Source organism: Alligator mississippiensis, chromosome 11, assembly GCF_030867095.1.
Source record: "Alligator mississippiensis isolate rAllMis1 chromosome 11, rAllMis1, whole genome shotgun sequence".
Classification (NCBI taxonomy): Eukaryota; Metazoa; Chordata; order Crocodylia; family Alligatoridae; genus Alligator; species Alligator mississippiensis.
In genome coordinates, this window is record NC_081834.1 from 27,950,239 (window position 1) to 27,970,934 (window position 20,696).

The 20,696-nt window shown below is 51.4% G+C and overlaps 2 protein-coding genes across 9 annotated transcripts in view; one reads left to right on the forward strand and one right to left on the reverse strand.

Annotated features, from left to right (window-relative positions):
* SIN3A (SIN3 transcription regulator family member A) overlaps positions 1-8,873 on the reverse strand; it is a 47,740-nt gene extending 38,867 nt beyond the window's left edge. For 4 of the 8 annotated variants that reach the window (XM_019477572.2, XM_059714739.1, XM_059714737.1 and 1 more), the window contains exon 1: positions 5,296-5,408. The gene's annotated coding sequence lies outside the window, so the exon portion shown is untranslated. Of the gene's footprint in view, positions 1-4,417; positions 4,742-5,295; positions 5,409-8,854 lie in introns of those variants that run through there. The other 4 variants (XM_019477570.2, XM_019477569.2, XM_019477571.2 and 1 more) reach the window with 3 other exon arrangements.
* LOC102558091 (basic proline-rich protein-like) lies at positions 1,249-17,248 on the forward strand. The gene is made up of 3 exons (XM_059714908.1): positions 1,249-1,275; positions 6,368-7,273; positions 10,680-17,248. The coding sequence occupies exons 1-3, from the start codon at positions 1,249-1,251 to the stop codon at positions 10,689-10,691; spliced, it is 945 nt and encodes a 314-aa protein (XP_059570891.1). The 3' UTR covers positions 10,692-17,248.
* Positions 17,249-20,696: the final 3,448 nt, after the last annotated feature.

Consider the following 20,696-nt stretch of genomic DNA (forward strand, 5'->3'; position numbering starts at 1 on the left):
TGACCCTAGCATCTATGAATCTTATAGAAAGCAGGGTTCTCAGCACATTCACCCCTTCCCTTTCAAAACAGCACCTCAATAGGATCAGTAAAGTGACCACAATCATGTTAATTTGACTGTATTACTGCAAGCATCTCCTGGAAAGTATCATGAACAGTCACAGCACTGACATGCAGTGAGGGAGTGAACAGCTCTGACAGACTGGAACTAAATCACAGATCAGGAGCCTGAGATCAACTAGTGAAGATCAGAAATAGGAAAAGTAACTTTTGGCTATAGCTCCCTGTGGGAATGGAAAAAGGGTGACAGACCAATTACCATTCTTCCTCCTCAAACTCTAATTTCAATGCCATCACCTAATCGGATGCGTTCTCAAAAAAAAACTGCAGGGCTAGAAGTGAATACTGATCACTTATCCCAAGCTTTCAGATGATATAAACATTGGTTTCTGTCTGTAGAGATTACAGATAAATTGTTAAAACCATGTTGGAATTGAAATGAAAGAAAACAATATGGTAACAAGGCGGCAATTTTTTAAAGGTCTACTGCCTTGATACCAGCCAGGACTACAATGCTCTTTGTAGTCCACAATTTTTCTTCAAAAGATTTGCAAACGAGTGATCAGAAGTGAGCCCCACAAAATGAAGATGCTTCTGACAAGAGACAAGATGTTCAACTTGTGCCCCTGGCATGTTTCTCCTTTTAAAGGTAAACCTCAGCATATCCCTTAAACACTAAGACACTTTGGCTAAAAAAAATATTAAGGCCCATGTCAAGTTATCCCTTGACCTTTACATACTACAGCACATTGCATGCAAAAGACATGTTCTCACAAACCATATTAAGTTTTAACATGCACTCCCCAACATTTTTAATGGTATAATTATGATGCAATAATGCTGACTGTTCATTTGTTACTTTGGCATTTTAACATTAAAGACTGTATCAAACCGTGATGAGAAAGGTTCAGAATCATCATTTAAGCCTTGCTGCCCCCCTCATCCACAACTACATACTCTGAAAGTGGGGGCCCTGAGTACTTTAGAACTGAAGAAGCATTAAGTGAAGTTTCCTAAACATTCAGAAGAATTCACAGCTAGGTGAAGTGCTGACAGCCCACTGCTTATGAACAGGCCACATACAAAATATAGTTAAGGCTCTCAAATCCCACACCTCAATCCAGGTGTCAAAGGGTAAGCAACAGTAAGGCAATGTATTTATATTTTTTTGTAGCAGGAGGCGAAACGGATGGCCTCCAATGATGAAAATGTAATGGTAACTTGTTGAGAGAGACAATAAATCAATCTTTAAATTAAATTTGTTCCTAATTACCTTCATCACGCCCAATCCACCCCTGCAAGAACTCCCTATTTGGTAGAGAAGGCAAGAATCAGAGTAAATAAATTAGAAGTGTAGTATAAAAACATATCCCCATTCTAACAGGATAAAGTAACACAAGTAACACGTATTGCAGGTCTCCATTTTCTGTTCTGACTTAAACAGCCAGAAAAGCTTTCCAAAGCAGAAGACTACCAGAACTGCATTCTGGACAGAAAACGATTCATAACTTCTGGAAGCTAAATTGATCCACATGCCAATTTCAACATGATGTTCCTCCATCTAAGACCTACACATTCCACAAGCACTGTATGGAGTGCTTCCTGATCAGCCTGACTTGGAAAATAGCAAATCACCACGCAAAGGAAATTAAATAATATCTATTCACTTCATAAAGTAATCCAGTGTGAAATACCCTCTAAAACTTCTCATCCCGATTTGTGCTTTCAAGAATTTCAGCCAGCCTATGATTTTTTTGAGTCCTTTCCAAAGTTTAGGTTCTGTATTATTTTGTTAAAATGACATTTTAACCATATGCTCTGCGTAGCAGGAACACTGCTTAGTGCCCAAGACTACCACCATCTAATAAAAATTTCCATTTCTTTTACTAGTCACCTCACTTATTTAATATTTGTCTACCACTAACAGCAAACAAAACAGTCTCCCAACTATTTCACTGAAACCCAATACTGTTTGGTAAGTCAGATCTGTGGTAGTTCCAAACAGCATGAGATTACAGGCAGACAGAATTTTCCTTCCAGCTAATATACACACAGCATCTAATTTTTAGTGATGACAGGTTGCATGTTTCTCCAACCCTTATCTAGACGGAAGGAGTAATTTGCCTAATGCTCCTGTGAGGAAGGGGAATATCCACATTTGGCATGAAAGCATTGAGACAGAACTCTGGTGTGACCTTGGGCAAGTCACTCAGTATTTCTGAGGCACGGCCAGGAACTGAACACCAGTCTCCTAAGATCTAGTCCAACACTTTAACCATAAAAATCAATTAACAATGGCCCTTCTTTGTGTGACTACAATCATCAGTACAACTTTATCCTAGAATCTATGCTATGAGAGCCAAGAGGAGACTAAAGTGCTATCATCCTTGTTAACAGGCATTCGCAAAGTCAGCCTCAGGTTCCCAGATTTAGAGCATGGGCAAGCAGGTGCCTCCACCACAGGACAAGCTACTTTTGCAAGTTTCTGAGAATTGATCAGTTCAACCAGAGGTAATGTTTTTGGTATTTTGGAGCACCTAAATTTCTTACCAAATATTAATGCAAGGCAGTACTCAGCTAAATGCTTTGTTGGGTTCTGGGGAAATATTACATTAATCGTCCCTTTATCGTATCCTCTTCTACACTTTTAATATGATAAAAGTTTCTCCACACCCTCCCACGTAGAGTTAATTACAATCACTGCCTTCAGGGTACAGTCCTTTTCAAACCATAACCTTCTGCCTCCCTGCCTACTGTAGCTCATGTTTCATCTGGTACTGACTCTACAGGTCTCTCTGGTGCCAATCCAAGCCACTCTTTAATTAACCAGGGTAGGGGTTACCTTTGAAGACCAAGACACTCTTCTCCTACAGAAGTCCACTGGACTACCAAATAGCTAAGTTAGTTCATGCAAAGAGGAACAAACTACTCTGTCACCAGGTATTAATTAGAAATCATTTCAAAATGTTTCACTGTACATGGTCTTATTTTAAGTGACAGTTCATCCCCTTAACCTGTGCTTATTGTTATAAATGAAAATCAGCTGCATAATGAAAATAAACAAGCCATTTTTTACAAATGCTGATTTGAGGAGATTAAGGCTTACTTTCCTGACCCCCTCCTCTTTAATAGTGCATCAACACAATTTTATTAGATAAATGTGATTTATTTTATGCTACTGTGCAGAGATAGCCTAAGAACGCCCGATTTCTTAAAAGACTGCAATCTAGCTCATGTATTCTTCCTGACACTTTTGGTCACTGAAACACTTCCCATTTAAAACAACAAAATATTTGCCAGTTTCTGTAAACCAAATATGCCTTCCTTACACTGATATAGTAACTGCATATCTTAAGATACCCCTTTACAGAAATACACTGTATCGATGTGATGATTTAAGAAGCAATTGGTTGAATCCTGGCCCAAACAACCCAGAATACAAGGAAGGGGAAGCATTTACAAAGACAGACTTTAGAAGTATTGATATGCTTTGTACAAGAACCACACTCCTGGTTACCTACTAACTTAGGTAAAGTCTTAATGCAGCTTCTATTGATGTATGATAGTAAAAGAGGTAAAAAAAAGAAAAAAAAAATCACTAAGAGTGCAGTCTAAATACTGAGCACACACAAGCCACTGGTAAGTTTAAAAGCATAAAGCTGTGAGAAAAGGACATAAAGAAGGATGCCAATTTGCTATTAAAATATTTAAAAATTAATGCCCACAGCACAAGCCGACAAAAGCAAACTTGTGGACTCCTACACATCTATACATTACTCAATACGAAGTTCTCTTATGTAGTGGAGCATTAATATCTAAACAAATGCAACAGCCACTTGATTGCTTTCAGAAAAGCTAGCTATATAGTCTAAATAAAATCTGGCCTATTCTTGTCCATATTAAGCCACTCTTCTTGCTCAGTCCAGTTACTCACAGGCTGTACTGTGTCCAGAACTAAGAAAGAATAGCAGCAGATGACAAAGCAGCCTAATCTGCATATTCATCACAAAATAAAAGGTCTTCAAATCGTAGAACACATCCTAAGATGCATCTACTGTCACTTGACCACAGAGAAGGGATCTAAAGAAAGATATCTCAAGATTTCCATTGAGTTGATGAAAATCCTATGGAAGGCTCCCCACATTGCTGTCAGCCTCACCTACACCAGGTCAGACTAGCTTTTTTCCCCACCCTACCAACACAGTGTTTTCTTCAGCAGTTTCTTCACCTGTGTAAAGAGCAACATGCAGCAAGGCGCTCAGGAACAGAAACGCTGTACTAAAAAAAACGGAAAAAAAAAGAAAAAAAAAAAACCACCCCCCCTCCCCCCCAGTATGCTGCCTTTTCTGTGGAACAACCTGAGGAAAAGCTTGTCTGCTTCTCCTCTTGCTGCCAGAGGACTTCAGAAATGGTGTGCAGCATTAACAAGAGATTTGAATTCTCCGCGGGGTCTTTTCCAAGCCACCCAAGAGCGCAGGGCAGCAACGGCGCCCATCCTTCGGCAGCTCAGTGAGTTTGCTGCCTGCCTGATCACCCCCCTGCCTGGCTCCGCGCAGGCACGGAGCATCTGAGGACAGGCGAGTCCAGCACTGGAGGCAAAGGACGGACCCCAGGCTGCAGCGGATGACTGGCTGCTGGCAAACGCTCTGCCACGTGCAGGGCCCTGGACCCTCTCGCTGCTTCTGCCGCAGGGCAAAAGGCTTCTTCCCCCAGCCCCGTTTCACCCCGTGCCCCGAGGTGACCTCTGGGAAGGAGCCGGCAGCAGGGGCAGCCCGGGAGGTGCAGACATGCCGGCCCCGGGAGGCACGTGGCAGCAAGGCCGACTCCGAGCCACTGGCCCCACCGCCAGCTCGCATCGAGCGCTGCCGGGCGGGGCGGGGTTGGGCGGGGCGGCAGGCGCCCATGGCGGCGGGGGCGGGGGCGCGGCGCTGGGAAGGGGAGGAGCCTCCGCGCGGCGCGGCGCACCGGGGAAGGCGGCGCCCTGGGGGCGGGGCTGCGCGCTGGGCAGCCGGTACCGCGGGGGTGGGGCCTAGTACCGGGACTTCCCGGGGGGGGGGACTGACAGACCAGGCCAGGGCGGATCCGATCCCGCCACCGGGGCCGGCCGGGACTCCGCTCCTGCGCCGCGCGGTGCGGTCCGATCTCCACCCCGACCCCCCTCCGTAGCGCGCGAGTCCCCGCCCCGTGCGGAGCAGCAGGGCCGCCCCCCGTCACCGTCCCGGCCGCCACCGCTCACCTCCCGCCGCCCCTGGCGCCGGCGCTGCCGGGGGCCGTGGCGCGCGGCCGCTGCTCCGGGCCCGTCTCCTCACGCCGGGGGGCGGCCCGGGCCCCTCGGCGCGGCTGCGGGCGGGCGGGCGGGCGGGAAGGGGCCGGGCGGGGGGGGGGTCCCGGCCCCGGCGCAGGCGGGGCGCGGGAGGTTGGGCCCGGCGGGGGGAGGGTAAGATGGAGTAACCGTCTCTCGGCGGCCGCGGCGGAGCGCTGCCCGCTTCTCTGTTCCCCGGGAAATCCCGCCCCTCCCCGCTCCGGGGGGAGACCCCCGCGCCCTCATTGGGCCAGCCGCCTGTCACTTGCCGCCTCCCCCAATCACCACCCAGCGCCCGCCCCCGCCCCCCGCCTCCATTGGACACAACCCCCAGGAAGGGGATTGAGAAGGGGGAGGGGGGACAGAGGAAAAATGTCCGTATAGGAAGCAAGTCCCGCCCCCTCCCCCACCTCCCTTCCCCTCTGATTGGATGGCGCCCACAGGAACCCAGCGGCCATTGGAAGGCGGCGGTGCCCGTCGCAACTAGGCTCCCCCCCCTCTGAGGCACCGCCTCCCGGTGGCGCGGAGGCCCCGCCCCCCCTCCGGGGAGCCCTTTTGTGGAATGTTTACATCGGCGCCGCAGCCCCGGCGCTGCCCTGCGAGGAGGAGGAGGAGGAGGGGGCGGGGCCGGGCTCCTCGTCGTCCCCCCCCTCCCCTCCCCTCCCCTCCCCTCCCCCGGTCCCCCCGCTGCACGTGCGCTTTCTGCCTCGCCGCGCGCATCAAGCTGCAGCCCCGACCCCGGGGCGCCCTCCGGCACCACGCGGTCCCCGCCCGCGGACGGGCCGCTCGGCTCCAGTCCTGCAGGGTCCGGGGCTGCGTCTCCTGCTCCGCGGTTCCCACGCGCTGCCCGGGGAGGGGGCAGCAAGCAAGAGGGCCCCGCCGCAGCCGCTCGCCCTGACTACGGAGCGCACCCGGCCCTCCCCTGCGGAGGGGGAGGGCCTAGCGGGGCGCTGGTTCCCGCCGAGCTGCGGCTGGCATTGCTCAGCGCTCACGAGCACAGGGATAGGCATCGGGTTTCCCTCGCCTCCGGGAGGTGGGAGGGAAGCCGGATCCCGCTGTGTCTCCGCCGGGACCTCAAAGTAAAGGCGCCCCGGGCCCGGGTCTGCGCGGAGGGCTGTCCCTCGGCTGCTGTCCAGAGGCTCGGGAGCCCTCCGCGACGCCGGCGCGCACGGATGCAAGACGGGGCCCGGGACCGAGCCTGGCCGGTGCCCCCCTCGCTGTCGCACGCGCCGGGCCTTGCGGGCGTTACGAGTGCCCGAGCCCGCCCCCGCAGCCTCCGGCGCGGGCCAATAAAGGGAAAACAAGCCGCCGCGCGCGGAGCCGACGGGGGCTATTTTTAGCAGCGGCCGGTCCTCCGCCGGGAGCTGCGGCTCCCAGCCCGCTGCACAGCGCGGGGAGCGCTCCCGCCTTCCCCGCTCGCGCTCCCGGACGCCGCCTGTTGCTGAAGTTTCCAGCGCCAAGGACTTCGCTGCACTCCTCGCCCACCCCCGCCGGTGCAACTACGGCGGCGGCAGGTCGCTTCTCGCCCGAGCAGCTGCACAGGACGGGAGCGCCCCGCCTCCCCTCGGCACCCAGCGCCCAGGGCGAGGCGTGGCGCCGCGCGCCCGCTCCCCGCAGTCGGTCTGGGGAAGCCGCGGTCCCGCCTCAGCCGCTTCTCCCCGGGCCAAAAAAGGGGGGGGGGGGAAAAGACGGGGGCGATTTACTGCTCGGCCCCGCCCCGCCCCGCCCCGCCCCGCCCCGCCTCTTCGGGCTCAGCTGGCGGGCAGGCGCCAAGCGGGCCGCGCCGGGGAAGGGGAAGCCCCGGATCCACGTGCTGGTCCCGAGCCCAGCAGCCGGAGCCGCGCTGAGGAATCGCCGCCACGTGACGGAGGCGGGCCAGAGGCAGGGCAGTGGGGACGCGCAGGAGGGGCCGGTGCGTGACCGCGGCGCGGGCCTGGCGGGATGCCGTGAAAAGGCGGAGTTTAGTGCCCGGGGCTCCCTGGGGTGCCCCCCGCGGAGGACGGCCGGGCCGGGCCGGGCCCGGAACAACAGCTGCTCGGGTCTCTGCGCCTAGCCCGCGCCACTGCCGCCGGCCCCCGACGGGCGCGAACGCACAGCCCCGGAGCAGGGCAGGGCGCGGGGGAGCTGCCGGGCGCAGCCTTTTGTCCCTGAACCCGCCCCTCCCTTCCCGGGCAGCTTCACTTCCGGGATAGCGGCGCCCACGTGGGACGGATCCATTACACGCGCGGGGGGGAAGACACCAGCTTTACCCCAACCCCTTTCGCAGGGAGGCGGGCCGACGCTTCCGCTCCAGCCAATCAGCGCCAACGATAGGCCCCGTCTCTCCTCCCCCTTCCGGACGGAGCCTTGCCACATTCGGCCGGGAAGCGCAAGCCGAGAGGCGGCCGGGCCTTGTGATGGGCCGGGCCAGGCCACGCTGGGAGTCCACCCAATAGTGGGGGGGCGGGGCGAAACCCTCCGGCCAGTAGGAGCGGGGCGAATCCCGCCCAAGCCGGCGGGGCAGGGGTGCCCGTGCAGCTTGTCCGCGGCGGCGGGAGCCCGCGCGGGGCTCGGGGGCTGCGGCCGCTGCACGCGGGGGGCGGGATCTGTCGCTTGCCCCGCCCCGGCTGCGCTCGTGCCCTGCACAGCATAGCCTGGCCCGCCCCGCCCGCAGTCCGGCGGGGAAGGCACCCGCTACGGCGGCGAGCTCGGCTCGCACGGCTCCGTGCCCGCGGGCAGGCGCCACACGCAGCCCAGCCCCGGCCTCCGCCTCCCTGCGAGCGCGGGCAGGGGCGCGGGATTGTGGGAGAAGGGGGGGGGGAGCTCCGCTCGGGGGCGGGCATCTCCCTCCCACCAGCACGGAGGAGGCGGGGTGGGAGAGGCAGCTCCATGTTTGCGAGCGGATCAGCTGGGAGAGCGCCGCGCGGCTGCTGCCCGGCCCGGGGGCGCCTGCAACTGGGGCGCGCGGCGGTCGGGCCCGGGGATTCCCCCCCGGTGTGGGGGCAGCTGCAGCCCGCGCCTCCCCGCCCGGCCGCAGACCCACTCGCGCCCAACAAGTTTCCCGGGGGGCCCCGCGCGGCCCGGGCTCCGCTGCCGCCCCGCGTGTGCGGCCGCGCTCAGACCCCCGCCCCCGGCAGCGCCCGCGAAGCCCCGCGCACAAACCAGCCAAACAAGCGCCTGGACCCGCGGCCCCGAAGCGCGACGCCGCTTTGTTTATTCCGAGCCAAAAAGCAAGGGGGAACGCCCCGCGCACGCACCGCCCGGCGGCCCCGACCCCTCGGGACAGCCCCCGCCTCCGGGCGCCCCCGGCCCCACGCGCGGGAGGGGAAAGCAAAGCCCTTTTCCTGCTTTTAATCTCTCCCTTCCCGTCCTTAGCTGAGCCGAGCGCGCGGTCCCCCTCGGGCCCGGGCCCCGGACGGACGGCGCTGCCCGCGGCCCCCCCTGCCCCGGCCCGCCCCCTCCCCCGAAAACGCCCGATATTTTCCAGCCTCAATGGGAAGCAGCTGTTACATACCCTCAGCGCCGCGGCCGGGAGTCCTGAATGGGCGGCACCGCCCCCGCGCCGGGATTGGCCTCCGCCGCCAGCCCGTCAGCGCAGCACCGCCCGCCGGGGCGGGCCGACTGCGGCCGGGGCCGGGCTCCCCCCGCGCCCGCCGCCCGCAGCCCCGGCCCTGGTGCAGGCGGAGCTCGGTGCCGAGCGGCCATTTGCGAGCGCGGAGCCGCGGCCGCTCCGGCTGCCTCTCCCCAGGCTGGGGAGCCGGGCGCCGCCTGCTCGGAGGTGCCGGCTCCGGGGCGCTCGAGGAGCACGCCCCATTAAACTTTCCAACACGCCGGGTAGGTAGGAGTGTTTCTCCCCCATCTCCCGCCAGGGAAACTTGAGGCACGGGGCTTCCAGGGAGCGGCCTGAGAGCTGGGGCAGAGAGGAGCTAGAGCCGGGGTGTCCTGGCTCCTGGGGCTGCGCTCGTGGGTGGGTGAGGAGAGCAGGGCTGTGGCTTTGGCGCCAGCAGATGTTGGGGATCTGAGGTGGAGTGTAAATGCTCCGGCAGTATTGGGGACCCTTCGGGCTTGAATGCAGAGTCGGCCGCCTGCTGTGCATTTCCAGTGGAGAGGGAAGGAAATAAAGCTAGACTTATTTCACGTGCTCTGGATATTAAAGGATGGTGGGATGCAGGTAGATGATATCTTCAGCCTTCCTTATCCACACCACGGGTGCAGTCAAAGCCATGTGCTGGCTTACTGGCCAAGGGCTGTCCTGCAGACCTTAAAGTCCATTTGGGGGGTTTCAGGTGGCTCCCTGCAATGCACCTTTTGCAGGGGCAAGCAACTTCTTCCACCCATGGGCCAGAACAACCCACTCTGGGTCAAAGGCAGCTGAGCCGACACTAGGACCTGTCTCCCACCACTCCTTGTCCCCGCTATGCCATGGGCCTGCAGTCCAAGCCTCCTGCTGCCAAAGGTCTCTGAAGTGTCATGTCTGTGGGCTGGATCCAGCTCACAGGCCATAGGTTGCTGACCCCTGGCCTACCATAAAGGAAAGGCACCTTGATTTTCTACACCAATGTTAGCAACAGTGTATCTGTCCACCTACTTCAGGCCCAGGATAAGGAAATCCACAAAGCCTGGCAGTGCAGGGTCACAACTAATATGCCGTTGGTTACACTAGTATGTTCTAATAGTCTAGTCCATGATACTGTTACAGTAGGGGTGGATCTGTAGCTGGTTTAGGGCATGATCCTGTAAGAAGAGGCTGAGTACCTTTGTCAGCCAGTGAACTTGCTGCCTCCAGTGGTGGCTCAGCATTTCTTAGGTACAAGCCCCCAACTGACATGCCTCTGTCCCTAGTACACCAGTTTACGGTGTAAATTTGACCATTTGCTCACTATCTCTGTGGCCAGTCCTTTATTCCCTTCACTTTTCCCTGCTTCTGCTGCTCAGTACAAAGTGTTTTGAATATTACTCAGTTTAAAAATCAAGGTTACAAGATGGAGTATTTCAGCACAGCGCACAGCTCTGAACTCAGGAGCCACAAACCCCGGGTCTTCTTAAACCCAGGGTCTGAAACAAGCAACACAGCAGTAATATCCGTGCTGCAGTTTCCCTGCCTATCAGGTTGAACTCTGTTTCACAGGGACGCCGCAAGTAGGACTGAACTAGCAGACCAAAAGTACTTTGATGAAAAGACTGATATCAGTGCTAATTAGTAATAATTAGAGTTGTCAAATACTGACAAAATTCAGTGGCTTTAATTTGGCAGGGGTAAACCTCACTCCAAGATTGGGGGCAAAGGTTACGTCCCAATGTCGTCAGCCATGCTCATACCCTTTGTTTTTGCTTTCCAGAAACATGTGTGATGTACACTTGTCAGCCTGGACAGACTGAATCTCAATCACATACTCAACTATTTGGAGAAAGAAAAGTTTCAAAATGACTCTTTACAAGTGTTGACTGAACCTCATGCATCCATTCAATCAGAGAACAGAGATGCTACCATGTGACTCGCCCAGCCAATCATAACCAGTGAGCACATTATGAACTTGAAGAACAGTGAGAACTGTGGTTTGCTGTCGCATGCTGCACTGTGGGCGCTCCTCTCTGCCCCTCAGTTACCTGGAGCACTGCGGTGAGCTTGCTCCAAATGTCCCTTCCTCATCACCAATTGCTGTGCCCCAACAGGTGATTCATTCATGACCCCAGACTCCAGAGTGAGTCTCTATAGAGTCCCTCTCCCATCTTGGGGATAGTACCCTACAGTCTTTCTTCTGATCTGTAGTGACTCCACCTCACTCCCACTCCTAGGTGCCAAACCACAACCCCTGCATAAAACTGCCAGAGCCAATTTTCCACCCATGCCTTTTTGCTTCCTCAGGCCATCTCCTCACTCACCTCTTCTTGAACACATCTTTTCTCCGTCTCCTGAGTTCCTCAAAGGCACAGATGGCCCTCCTCAGTCTTCACCACAGGAGACTCCTTTCAGTGTCATCTTGGCCTCTGAGACCAACCTGCAGCTCCCTTCTTTGCAGGCAAGGCCCAGCAGCACCAGCTTCTCTTGCTGCTTCTCCTGGACCAAGTCTCCTGGAAGGCAGCAGGTAGTTCCTGGTCTGCAGGCCACACATTCCCTAGAGGTCTCTGTGCTTTCTTCCCAGCCAGGGACCTTCCACTAGGACTTCTGCATCCTAAGTGCAGTAGACAAGGCTAACTGAACAGGGCTGACCAGTCTCAGGCCATTGAATGGGCAGGCTACCCTTTTACAGTCACAGAAAAAAAGCAGCAAATTAATCAAGCCAAGGGGAGATTTTCAATAACATGAATGGGAATTAAGTGCCCAGTTCTCATTTTCACCTTTGACAATCCTCTTATCAATGATGAATTAATTATTTGTTCAGCCCCAGCTATTAGTTTGGCCTTGCTAAGCAGGACAACTTAGCACTTTTCATCCCCCTGGGCTGACCAGACTTAGTTTTTGAGGGGCTGTGCCAGGTTCCCAGCCAGATACACTGAAGCAGCCTAGATTCAGCTACTGGAGTGAGTGGTCTGCTAGCTAACCCAAGTTAGAAGTCCATCTATCCTTCCTTCCTTCCTACATGCTCTTCTCTCCATCTTGGGGGGTATGGGGCTCAGTAATGTACTGTGTCCCTCTGAGGGAACTGAGTAGAACAGCTTCCCACCATAGTAAAACAGAAGGCAGGGCGGTATCTTGGAGACTAAACTGAGTGACGCTTTTCAACATCAAATCAAGTATGACCCAGCCAAAGAACCCTGAAGCAAATGAATCAACCAGTTGCCTTTCTTCCAAAACTGAACAGGCGATAGAGACTCAAAGGAGTTTACTAGTTTGTTTCTGCTGATTGAATTTACGTAGAGGGTGTTCAGATACAGTGGTGATGGGCAGGCATACAGGACACATGTCTACGTTTGGATAGTGTATAGTGCAGCACAGGAGGCTGCAAATCTCAGGGCATTACAGATATGTGCCCTGAGGAACTCCAGCTGTTCTGATGATGCTTTGCTTTGTCTACTGCTCCATGCACACGCACTTACACTGAAGGCTGAAGGATGTGCAAGCCTCAGCACACAGGCAGCTTCTGAGCCACAAGCCAACCCGGTGGCTTAACTAACTTGATACATCCTATCACCTCCCCTGGGTCCAAGCAAACAGAGATTCCCTGCATGATCTGTTCCCAGCATAGGAATGGGAGCTGAGCCAGTTTATAACACAAACCAGCTCTGCCCCAGCTGGGGAGACTTCAGGAACAAGGAGGCTGTTTACACTCACTTTCAGACCCCTTCATGCTGCCAGAGTGAGAGGAGAAATCATCCAACTAAGGGACAGGCCCTAAGTGAATGTGTGACAGTCATACAAAAGCAGGGCTGGAAGGCAACTTCAAGAGGTCATCTAGTCCAACCCTATGCTCAATCCAGGATCATTCCTATCCAAATTGTCCCATACAAGTGCTTGTCTAACCTATTCCTAAAACTACACAAACTCCTCTGTCACACAGCTACAAGGCATATTGGCCCACAACACCAAGAAAACCCTACCCTGCCACAGGTAAAGCAGGGGGATGAGGGCACTGTCAATGTCCTGCCCCTGCAAGGATTATTAAAATACATTCAAGAGATCCAAGGAAGAGGGCCCTGCTCTCCTAGTGCAGACATATTTGACTACACCTTGCCTTGGGTATGTTTCTGCAGTTACGATACCCCTGTGTCACACACAGGTAAAGGTGACCTGAAGAAGGGCAGAAATGGGGGTTCTGGTTTTTCATTCCTTCATAGTGGTTTAACAAAATCTGAAAGGTGATTTGATTGCTACATCATTAATGGAAACATCTGGCATGTCAAGTTTTATCCTCCCTATTTTGCTAGAGGTCTCTCAGTCTCCTGAGATACAGACTGGGGGCTCTCTCAACCCATACCAGCACAGACAGGGTGTCAAATGTTTTTCCATATAACCCTTTTTCCTAGATGCAAAAGGAAATGGCCTGAGTTTCAGAGGTGCCAAGCACCCACAGCTTCCACCAAATTTAGTGAGAGTTGGTGCTAGGGCACCTCCAACATCTCAGCCCAAAGACTTTCAATGAAAACCATGTCCCTATTCATAGATGTTTGGGTTGGAAGTGACCTTAGCAGATCATCAAGTCCAACCCCCCATCCCAGGCAGGAAAGAGCACTGGGGTCAGACAACCCCAGCCAGGTGCATGTCTAGCCTCCTCTTAAAGATCCCCAGGGTAAGGGACAGCACTACCTCCCTTGGAAGCCCATTCCAGATTCTGGCAACCCCTACCGTAAAAAAGATTTTCCTGATGTCTAACCTAAATCTGTTCTCTGCCAGTTCATGCCCATTGTTCTTAGTTAGTCCAAGGGGTGCCCTGGTAAATAAGGAATCTCCTATTCCATGCTCTCCTCCCCTGATGAATTTGTAGGTGGCCATAAGATCACCTCTCAGCCTTCTCTTATGGTGGCTGAAGAGATCCAGGGCCCTCAATTTCATGAGGTTTTGCCTGCAGCCCCCTAACCATGTATGTGACCCTCCTCTGAACCCTCTCGAGGTTGTCCACATCCCTCTTGAAGTGCAGCACCCAAAACTGGATGCAGTACTTCAACTGCAGCCTGACTAATGCTGCATAAAGGGGAAGTATCACCTCCCTGGACCTGTTTGTCATGTACCTGCTAATGCATGAGAAAGTGCGGCTAGCTTTACTGATGGTTTTATCACATTGACGACTCATGTTCATCTTGGTGTCAACGACTCCAAAATCCCTTTCCTCTGCCATGCTGCTAAGAAGGTCCTCCCCCAGCCTGTAAATGGGCTGGTGATTCATTCTTCCTAGGTGCAGCACCTTGCATTTGTCCCTATTGAACCGCATCCTATTCTGTTCCACCCATTTTCCCAACCTGTCCAGATCCGTCTGGATTCGTTCCCTACCATCTGGTGTGTTAATTTAATCCCATAATATGGTATCATCTCTGAATTTGGACAGGGTGCTTTCCACATCCTCATCCAAGTCACTAATGAAGACATTGAACAGCATCGGTCCAAGGACCGAGCCCTGTGGGACTCCCCTGCCCGCATCTTTCCAGCTCGATACCGACCCATCCACCACCAGCCTCTGGGTACAGCCCCTAAGCCAATCTGCCACCCACATGACCATGTAATAATCTACATCACAGTCACTCAGTTTATCTATGAGACTATAATGAGATACCATATTGAAGGCCTTCTTAAAATCCAAGTAGATGACATCCGCCTCAATTCCTGTGTCTAAGTATTTTGTGACCTGGTCATAAAAAGAAATAAGGTTAGTCAGGCAGGATCTGCTTGCTATGAATCTGTGCTGGTTGCCCTTTAGTATTGCTTTCCCCACTGGACTGTCACAAATGTGATCCTTAATAACTTTATCAAAGTTTTTTCCAAGGATAAAGGTGAGATCCTTCACCAGATCACTTTCACTTCCTTGGCATCTGTGATGTCATAAACCTGTCCATTTGTTCAGACAGCCTTCTGGGAAAAAGGTGGGCAGATCTGGATTTATTCTGTTTAAAAAAAAAACAAATGGGGGAGGAGGATATTCTTAGTCTCTTCATTCAACACAAATACCCCTAATATTTTGCTCCTTTACAGGTCACCTTTCAGGAGAAATTATGACATCTCTTTTCCCAGATACACCCTTCAGCTTGGTGTCAGAGATTACCAACAAACACGCAATTATAAGACACAAAAGTGGAGTCTCCACATCTGAGAATCAATGCATGTATCCAAAGGCCCCATGGGAAACTAACAAAATGCAAGTAATTGGGACAGAAAGGATCAGGAACTGACTTGCCTCCAAGAAAATTAGTTTCACTGCAAGATCTGGAGGCTCTATTTACAACAGCAGCCAGAAAGTTTTCAAGAAAGGGTGATAAATATAAAAGGATATTAATGTAATGGGGTTATTACTCATGTGGAAGTTAGGGAGAGGCCATGACACCAGGATCAGATCTTAAAGGCAGCCCTCCCCCCCTCAAGCCCTCAAAACAAAACAGCTCCCCACCACCCACAAACAACAAGTAATTTTGCAGGAATGTAACCTTAAGCTTGAGAAATTAAGACTTCCAAAGTCAGGATATTTCAAAACTCCCAAGATTTAACTCTGCTGCCATATGCAAACTGTACCTTATACCTTATCTGCTAATAGGACAGAAATATTTACATTAAATCAGGAAAAGGCAGAAGAAGAAGAATACAGCTGTACAAGGTGGCTGGGATAGCATGTTGAGCGCAGCCTTCTCTATAGAAATCTCCTGTTTGACACACTACTATTCAGCTTTGACCTGACATTAACACAGGGGCAGGCAATTATTTCAGGCGGAGGGCCACTTACTGAGTTTTGGCAAAGCATCAAGGGCCGCATGACAGGCAGCCAGGGGCAGATAAATATTAACTTTCTAAATTTTTTTAGGGGCCCCGCGGGCCGGATAGAATGCCCTGGCGGGCTGCATTCGGCCCGCGGGTCGCATTTTTCCCACCCCTGCATTAACACATCCTGTGGATTTCAAATGTTCTTGTTTGTTTTTAATATTCTTCACTTCCTACAAATGAGCTGCTCAATTTTCAGAGTTTACTAGATTGCAGTTCCCTTTATGACACTCTTCACTGTTGCTTTCCTGAACTCCACCATTACAGAGCTAGGCCTCTTAAACTTGCTGTCCTTGGCTCTGAACAGATAGGAGTCCTGAGACAGAGGCTTCTCTTCATCCCAAAAGCAGCCACCTGCCTGCTTCCTGGAGTGGCCAGATATCAGAGTGGTCCCTTGTATAATTTTGAGCAGCCTAAAGACTGTCCTCTAAACTGTCCTGACTTCAGCTGTTCCACAGGAAGTGCTGCCCCACCCAGGACCTGTGTTCCACCTTATCCCCTGCCTTCTTTTGCTGCCCGGATGAACCTTCAATGCAGAAAGGTGGTACATGGGAATTGTGCTGCCCTTAGCCACCCTTGGATTTCCACTAGAGATTCTTTGGGCTGACATCTAAGCAACATCATGTTGATGGAGGGAGGGTCAAGAAGCTGCCCCTGTGATGCTGAGATCTCCCCTGAAAGTACACCACACACAAATGCAAAAGGCTGTGCTAAGAGAAGGCAATGCTTCTTCCAAGTAGTATCCATTTCTCCCATACAGCCTTTCTCCACTAAATCTTCTGGGCAGGTCACAAAATCAGAAAAGTAGGGCTGGAAAAGACCTTCAAAGGTCACCTAATCCAACCCCCTCCTCCCCACTACCAGAAGCAGGGTCATCCCTGTTCAAACTATCCTATACAAATCCTTGTCTAAACTGTTAGTAAAACTATGGGGTCCATCTTTGACAACCACAAGGCATGAAACCCTAACCTGTTATAGGTAAGACAGGGGGACAACATCCCCCAAGTGCTCATGTCTATGAAAAGTGAAGGAGAAGGAGGCAGCAAGCATTGATGATCCATGATCAATTTAATCTGATGATTTGTTTCAGGTGAGCAAAACCCATGAAAGCAGAGCTGGCTGGCAAATGAGTCGTGGTAATGTGGCACTTTTGTTAAAATGTTGATACGTTTCAAACTTCTCCACCTAGTGTCACAGCAGAGCAAGAAAGAAAGGTCCTGATACTGTGATGTGATCCATGCAGGCAGACCCCAGCAGAGATCCACTGAAGTCAGCCAAAATCCACGTGGATATGAGAGGTTTTCCATTGCACAGAACTCACTGTAGGATGGAAGCCAAAGTTAATCCTGTTTGCCTGCTGCATGTATAACTTTGTATCACTCGGCAGGGAAATAAAACCCTTAAAGCACTGAGTTGGTTGGAATTTCTCCTTTGTGTTTTAAACGAAATGTAGCCTTTTGGATGAGATTTGACACATTCACAGAAAAGATAAAATGTTTGGCTAATTGATTTTTTTTCTCTCAGTGTTTGTTTTATTTCTCTTTCCCTTCCCCTGCACTTTTTTCAAAAAAGGGAAAAAACTAGGGGAAGTTTGTTGTTGTTTGGAATTTTCTATTTTTTGTTTTTGACCAAAAATCCAGGAAATGCTTCGGGGAAAAAAAAGGATCTGGGGGTTTACATGTTTTAACATAGATTTTTTTCCCAGACAAACAAAATTGGCTGTATACACAACCTGTAAAAGAGATGCTACAATTTGATAGTGACATTTCCAAATGATCTCTCATCAAAATATGGGGAATCACCATTGCTATCATTCTTGTCTTGATCTCTCAGATGAGCAATAACAATAAAATATGAGGGGGGAGAGTAATGATTAAAATAAAAAAGAATGGGATAGAGCAGCCTCTATGTATGGCATGTGGCAAATTGGGGTGGGGACGGGTAACACAGGAAGCAAAAAGCAAAGCAACCAATCAGAAGGAGCACAGGCAAGGAAGCACAAAGCAGAGCAGCATATCAGACAGGGAGCATAGATCTAAGAGCAGAAAGCAGAACAGTAGATCAGGCAGGGGAAGGGGACTGGAGTGGCACTTGGCGAGAGGACAGAGCTAATTAGCAGCACATCCGTCAAAAATGTTGGCCCCCACTTGGCTGCAAGGTATTGATTAGGTTTGCTCCCCTTTACCCTTCTACCTCTTATCTGTTTTGTATATTTCTGTTCCACCTATTAGGCACCTTATATGGACATAAGGCACCCCGTAGGGCTCTGCTACATGTTCAAATTAAAGCTGGATAGAAACCAGCTAGAGTTGTTACACATTTTCAAGCACTAACTTTGAAGCTGGTTGGTTCTTTTTATAGCTGAATAGACATTTTTATGGTGTTACAATTACTTTGTATTTCTGGCTGATATCTATTTATTACATGATTAACCAGTTAATCTTGTGATAATTACTTTGTATTTGTAGCAGGTCTAAATTAATTGTGCAATTAACCTGTGAATTGCATAATATATGTAATGTGTAAGAGGGGCCTAAGTCAAAGAAAGGCAGTGAAGCAGAGGAAGACCCACCCACTTTTTATACAAACTGCTTTTCATGTATTTAGCAGTGCAGAATAGGATCACACTTAGGCACTCAACAGCTATAATAGAATCTGACCCTTATAAGCCCTTTGGACTCAGAGATTGTCTCTCACTGTGGTTGTATGGACCCTGCCACCATAGGGCCCTGTTGAATGAAGTTTCGAGGAATGCTGTCACAGTGCAAAGAGCCTAGGTTTCATCTTCTAAGAGTAAATGAGCACTGCCAGAGATCAGACAAAATGTCCAATCCAACGTTCTTAAATTCTCCCCCAAGCGGCAGTAATTTTTTCTTGGCTTGTATGGAGAATTATTACAGCCTGTTCAAAGCCCTTAATGAAGAATCACTAACACTACTAATTATTTTGGTACTCTGGTGCAGTAGGCACCACAGGAGAATGGAGACCTGATCCTTCCAGACAGTGGGTGAGATGGAATTCCCAACCCACAGGAGAGGAGTCAGGAGGCCAACACCCATTGAATGTTGCAGGCTCAATCCTGTCCATATCTGACAAAACCACAATACTATCATCCTGCCACAATGCACCTTGGTGGTGCTGAGTACTTTCCAAGATCAGGGTCTTTGCTGTCCCAGTTCATGATCCTGGTTTTAAAGAGGATATAAAAATGCTCAAAGTTGTTTCCACATTACATATAAATAAAGTATCAATCATAAGTGAATCTCTTTTTTCAGTCATTCTCCTTCACCCCCACCCAGCCCTCTTCTAATAAACCCTTTCCCTTCCTTGGCAGGTTTTGTTGCAGAAGGGCCTGCCATAAACCAGAGGAGGGGCCTATCTTCCTCTGGGCTCTGGAATAACAACAAAGCCACTACTGCAGTTCTGGAGTGTCCATGGCCGTCCATCCTTGTTCTCCTCATTACATGAGCTCCCCCTTTGCTCTCCCTCTGCTGGACAGGGGTGGGCTGGGAGTATATAGAGACCTGGTCAGCATGGCCTGTGGCCTCCAGTTCTTCTTTCTGAATGCAGTTAAGCCACTTGTTTGGCTGTCTCCAACTGCCCAGAATAGGGTATGAGTCACTGTAGCAATGTGCACCTGCATGGGATGAAAAAGTGTCACTTCCCCTACAGATAGGCATTGTGGGGAAGCTCATTTCAACAGACCCCTAGGCCTTTGGCTTTTTAAGATGCTACACAAACTTTCTTTGCAGAGGATGGGACTTCTTAGAAACCTATAGAGGCTACACATCTTTTTACCCCAGCCAGTGATCTCAAGGCTCCAGAGTAGATTTATTAATCAGAAGCTACACACATAGGTATGGCACCTCCACCCCAAACTGCCAGCTAAGTCAGGAGGGGAGGTGAAGTGTGAAGATGGAAATGAATGACCCCTAACGAGGCCTTGGGTTGAAAGGCCCCTCCAGTCCGTCATCTCCAAACATCTAAAGCATGTCAGGATCTATTCCTTTATCCCTGAAGCAACTGTGGTAAAGGGGTTTCTCATCTCAGCTCCCAGGGCAATGATACCACAGGCTCCCTTGACAGCTCCTTTCATCACTGAACTGTCCTCCTAGTTAGAAGTTTTTCCTCCTCCAATACTAAGCTTAATTTCCCCATGTCTCCCTCAAAGCCCATTACTGCTCATTCTGCCCTTTGGACTAATAAGAATAATTGGCCCCTCTACTCATTAGAGCATCCCTTTATGTAGCTAGAGATAATTATCAAGTCTCCCCTCTGCCTTCTTGTCTCTAGACTGAACGTGCTCAGTCTCCCTAACCTGTCCCATAGGGCCTTATTTTCCAAGGCTGTAGCCATTTTGCTTGATCACCTCTGACTCTCCTGCCAATTTATCTGTCTTTTCCTCCAGATGTGGTGTCTAACAAATGTTGAACAGGATACTCCAGTGGAGGCCTCACCAGCACTCAGCTAATCTGATTACTCTGCCTATTTGACATGTAGCTGTTAAACCAAGCTGGCGTAGCACTTGCTTTATATGGAGCAGCATGTCATCCCCATCACCTCTAGAGCCTTTCCTAGGACCCTGCTGCCTTTTGAGGTTTTTCACTCACCATTCCCTCCCATTCTGGGGCTCTCAGTCTGTAACATAGTGCCCACTATGCATCTGTTCACCCATATATTATCTGTTGGCTTCCATGTGGCTTGGCTTAGGTTTACCTACATCAGTTTAAATTGAGGCAAGGGCCTTTACCTTGGTATTTGGGTGTGTCTTCCTTCACAAACCTTGAACCTGATTTTGCGTCTTGTCACTGACCTGCCATGTGAATCTTTACGGTCCTCCAGTTTCACAGCAGCTGTATGTATGATGGGCGAGTTTTCCACAGCATCTTCCAAGCTGTTAGTGCTGGACCAAAGTGCAAAGCCATTAGAGCTCACGGAAGAACCCAGACCTGACTGA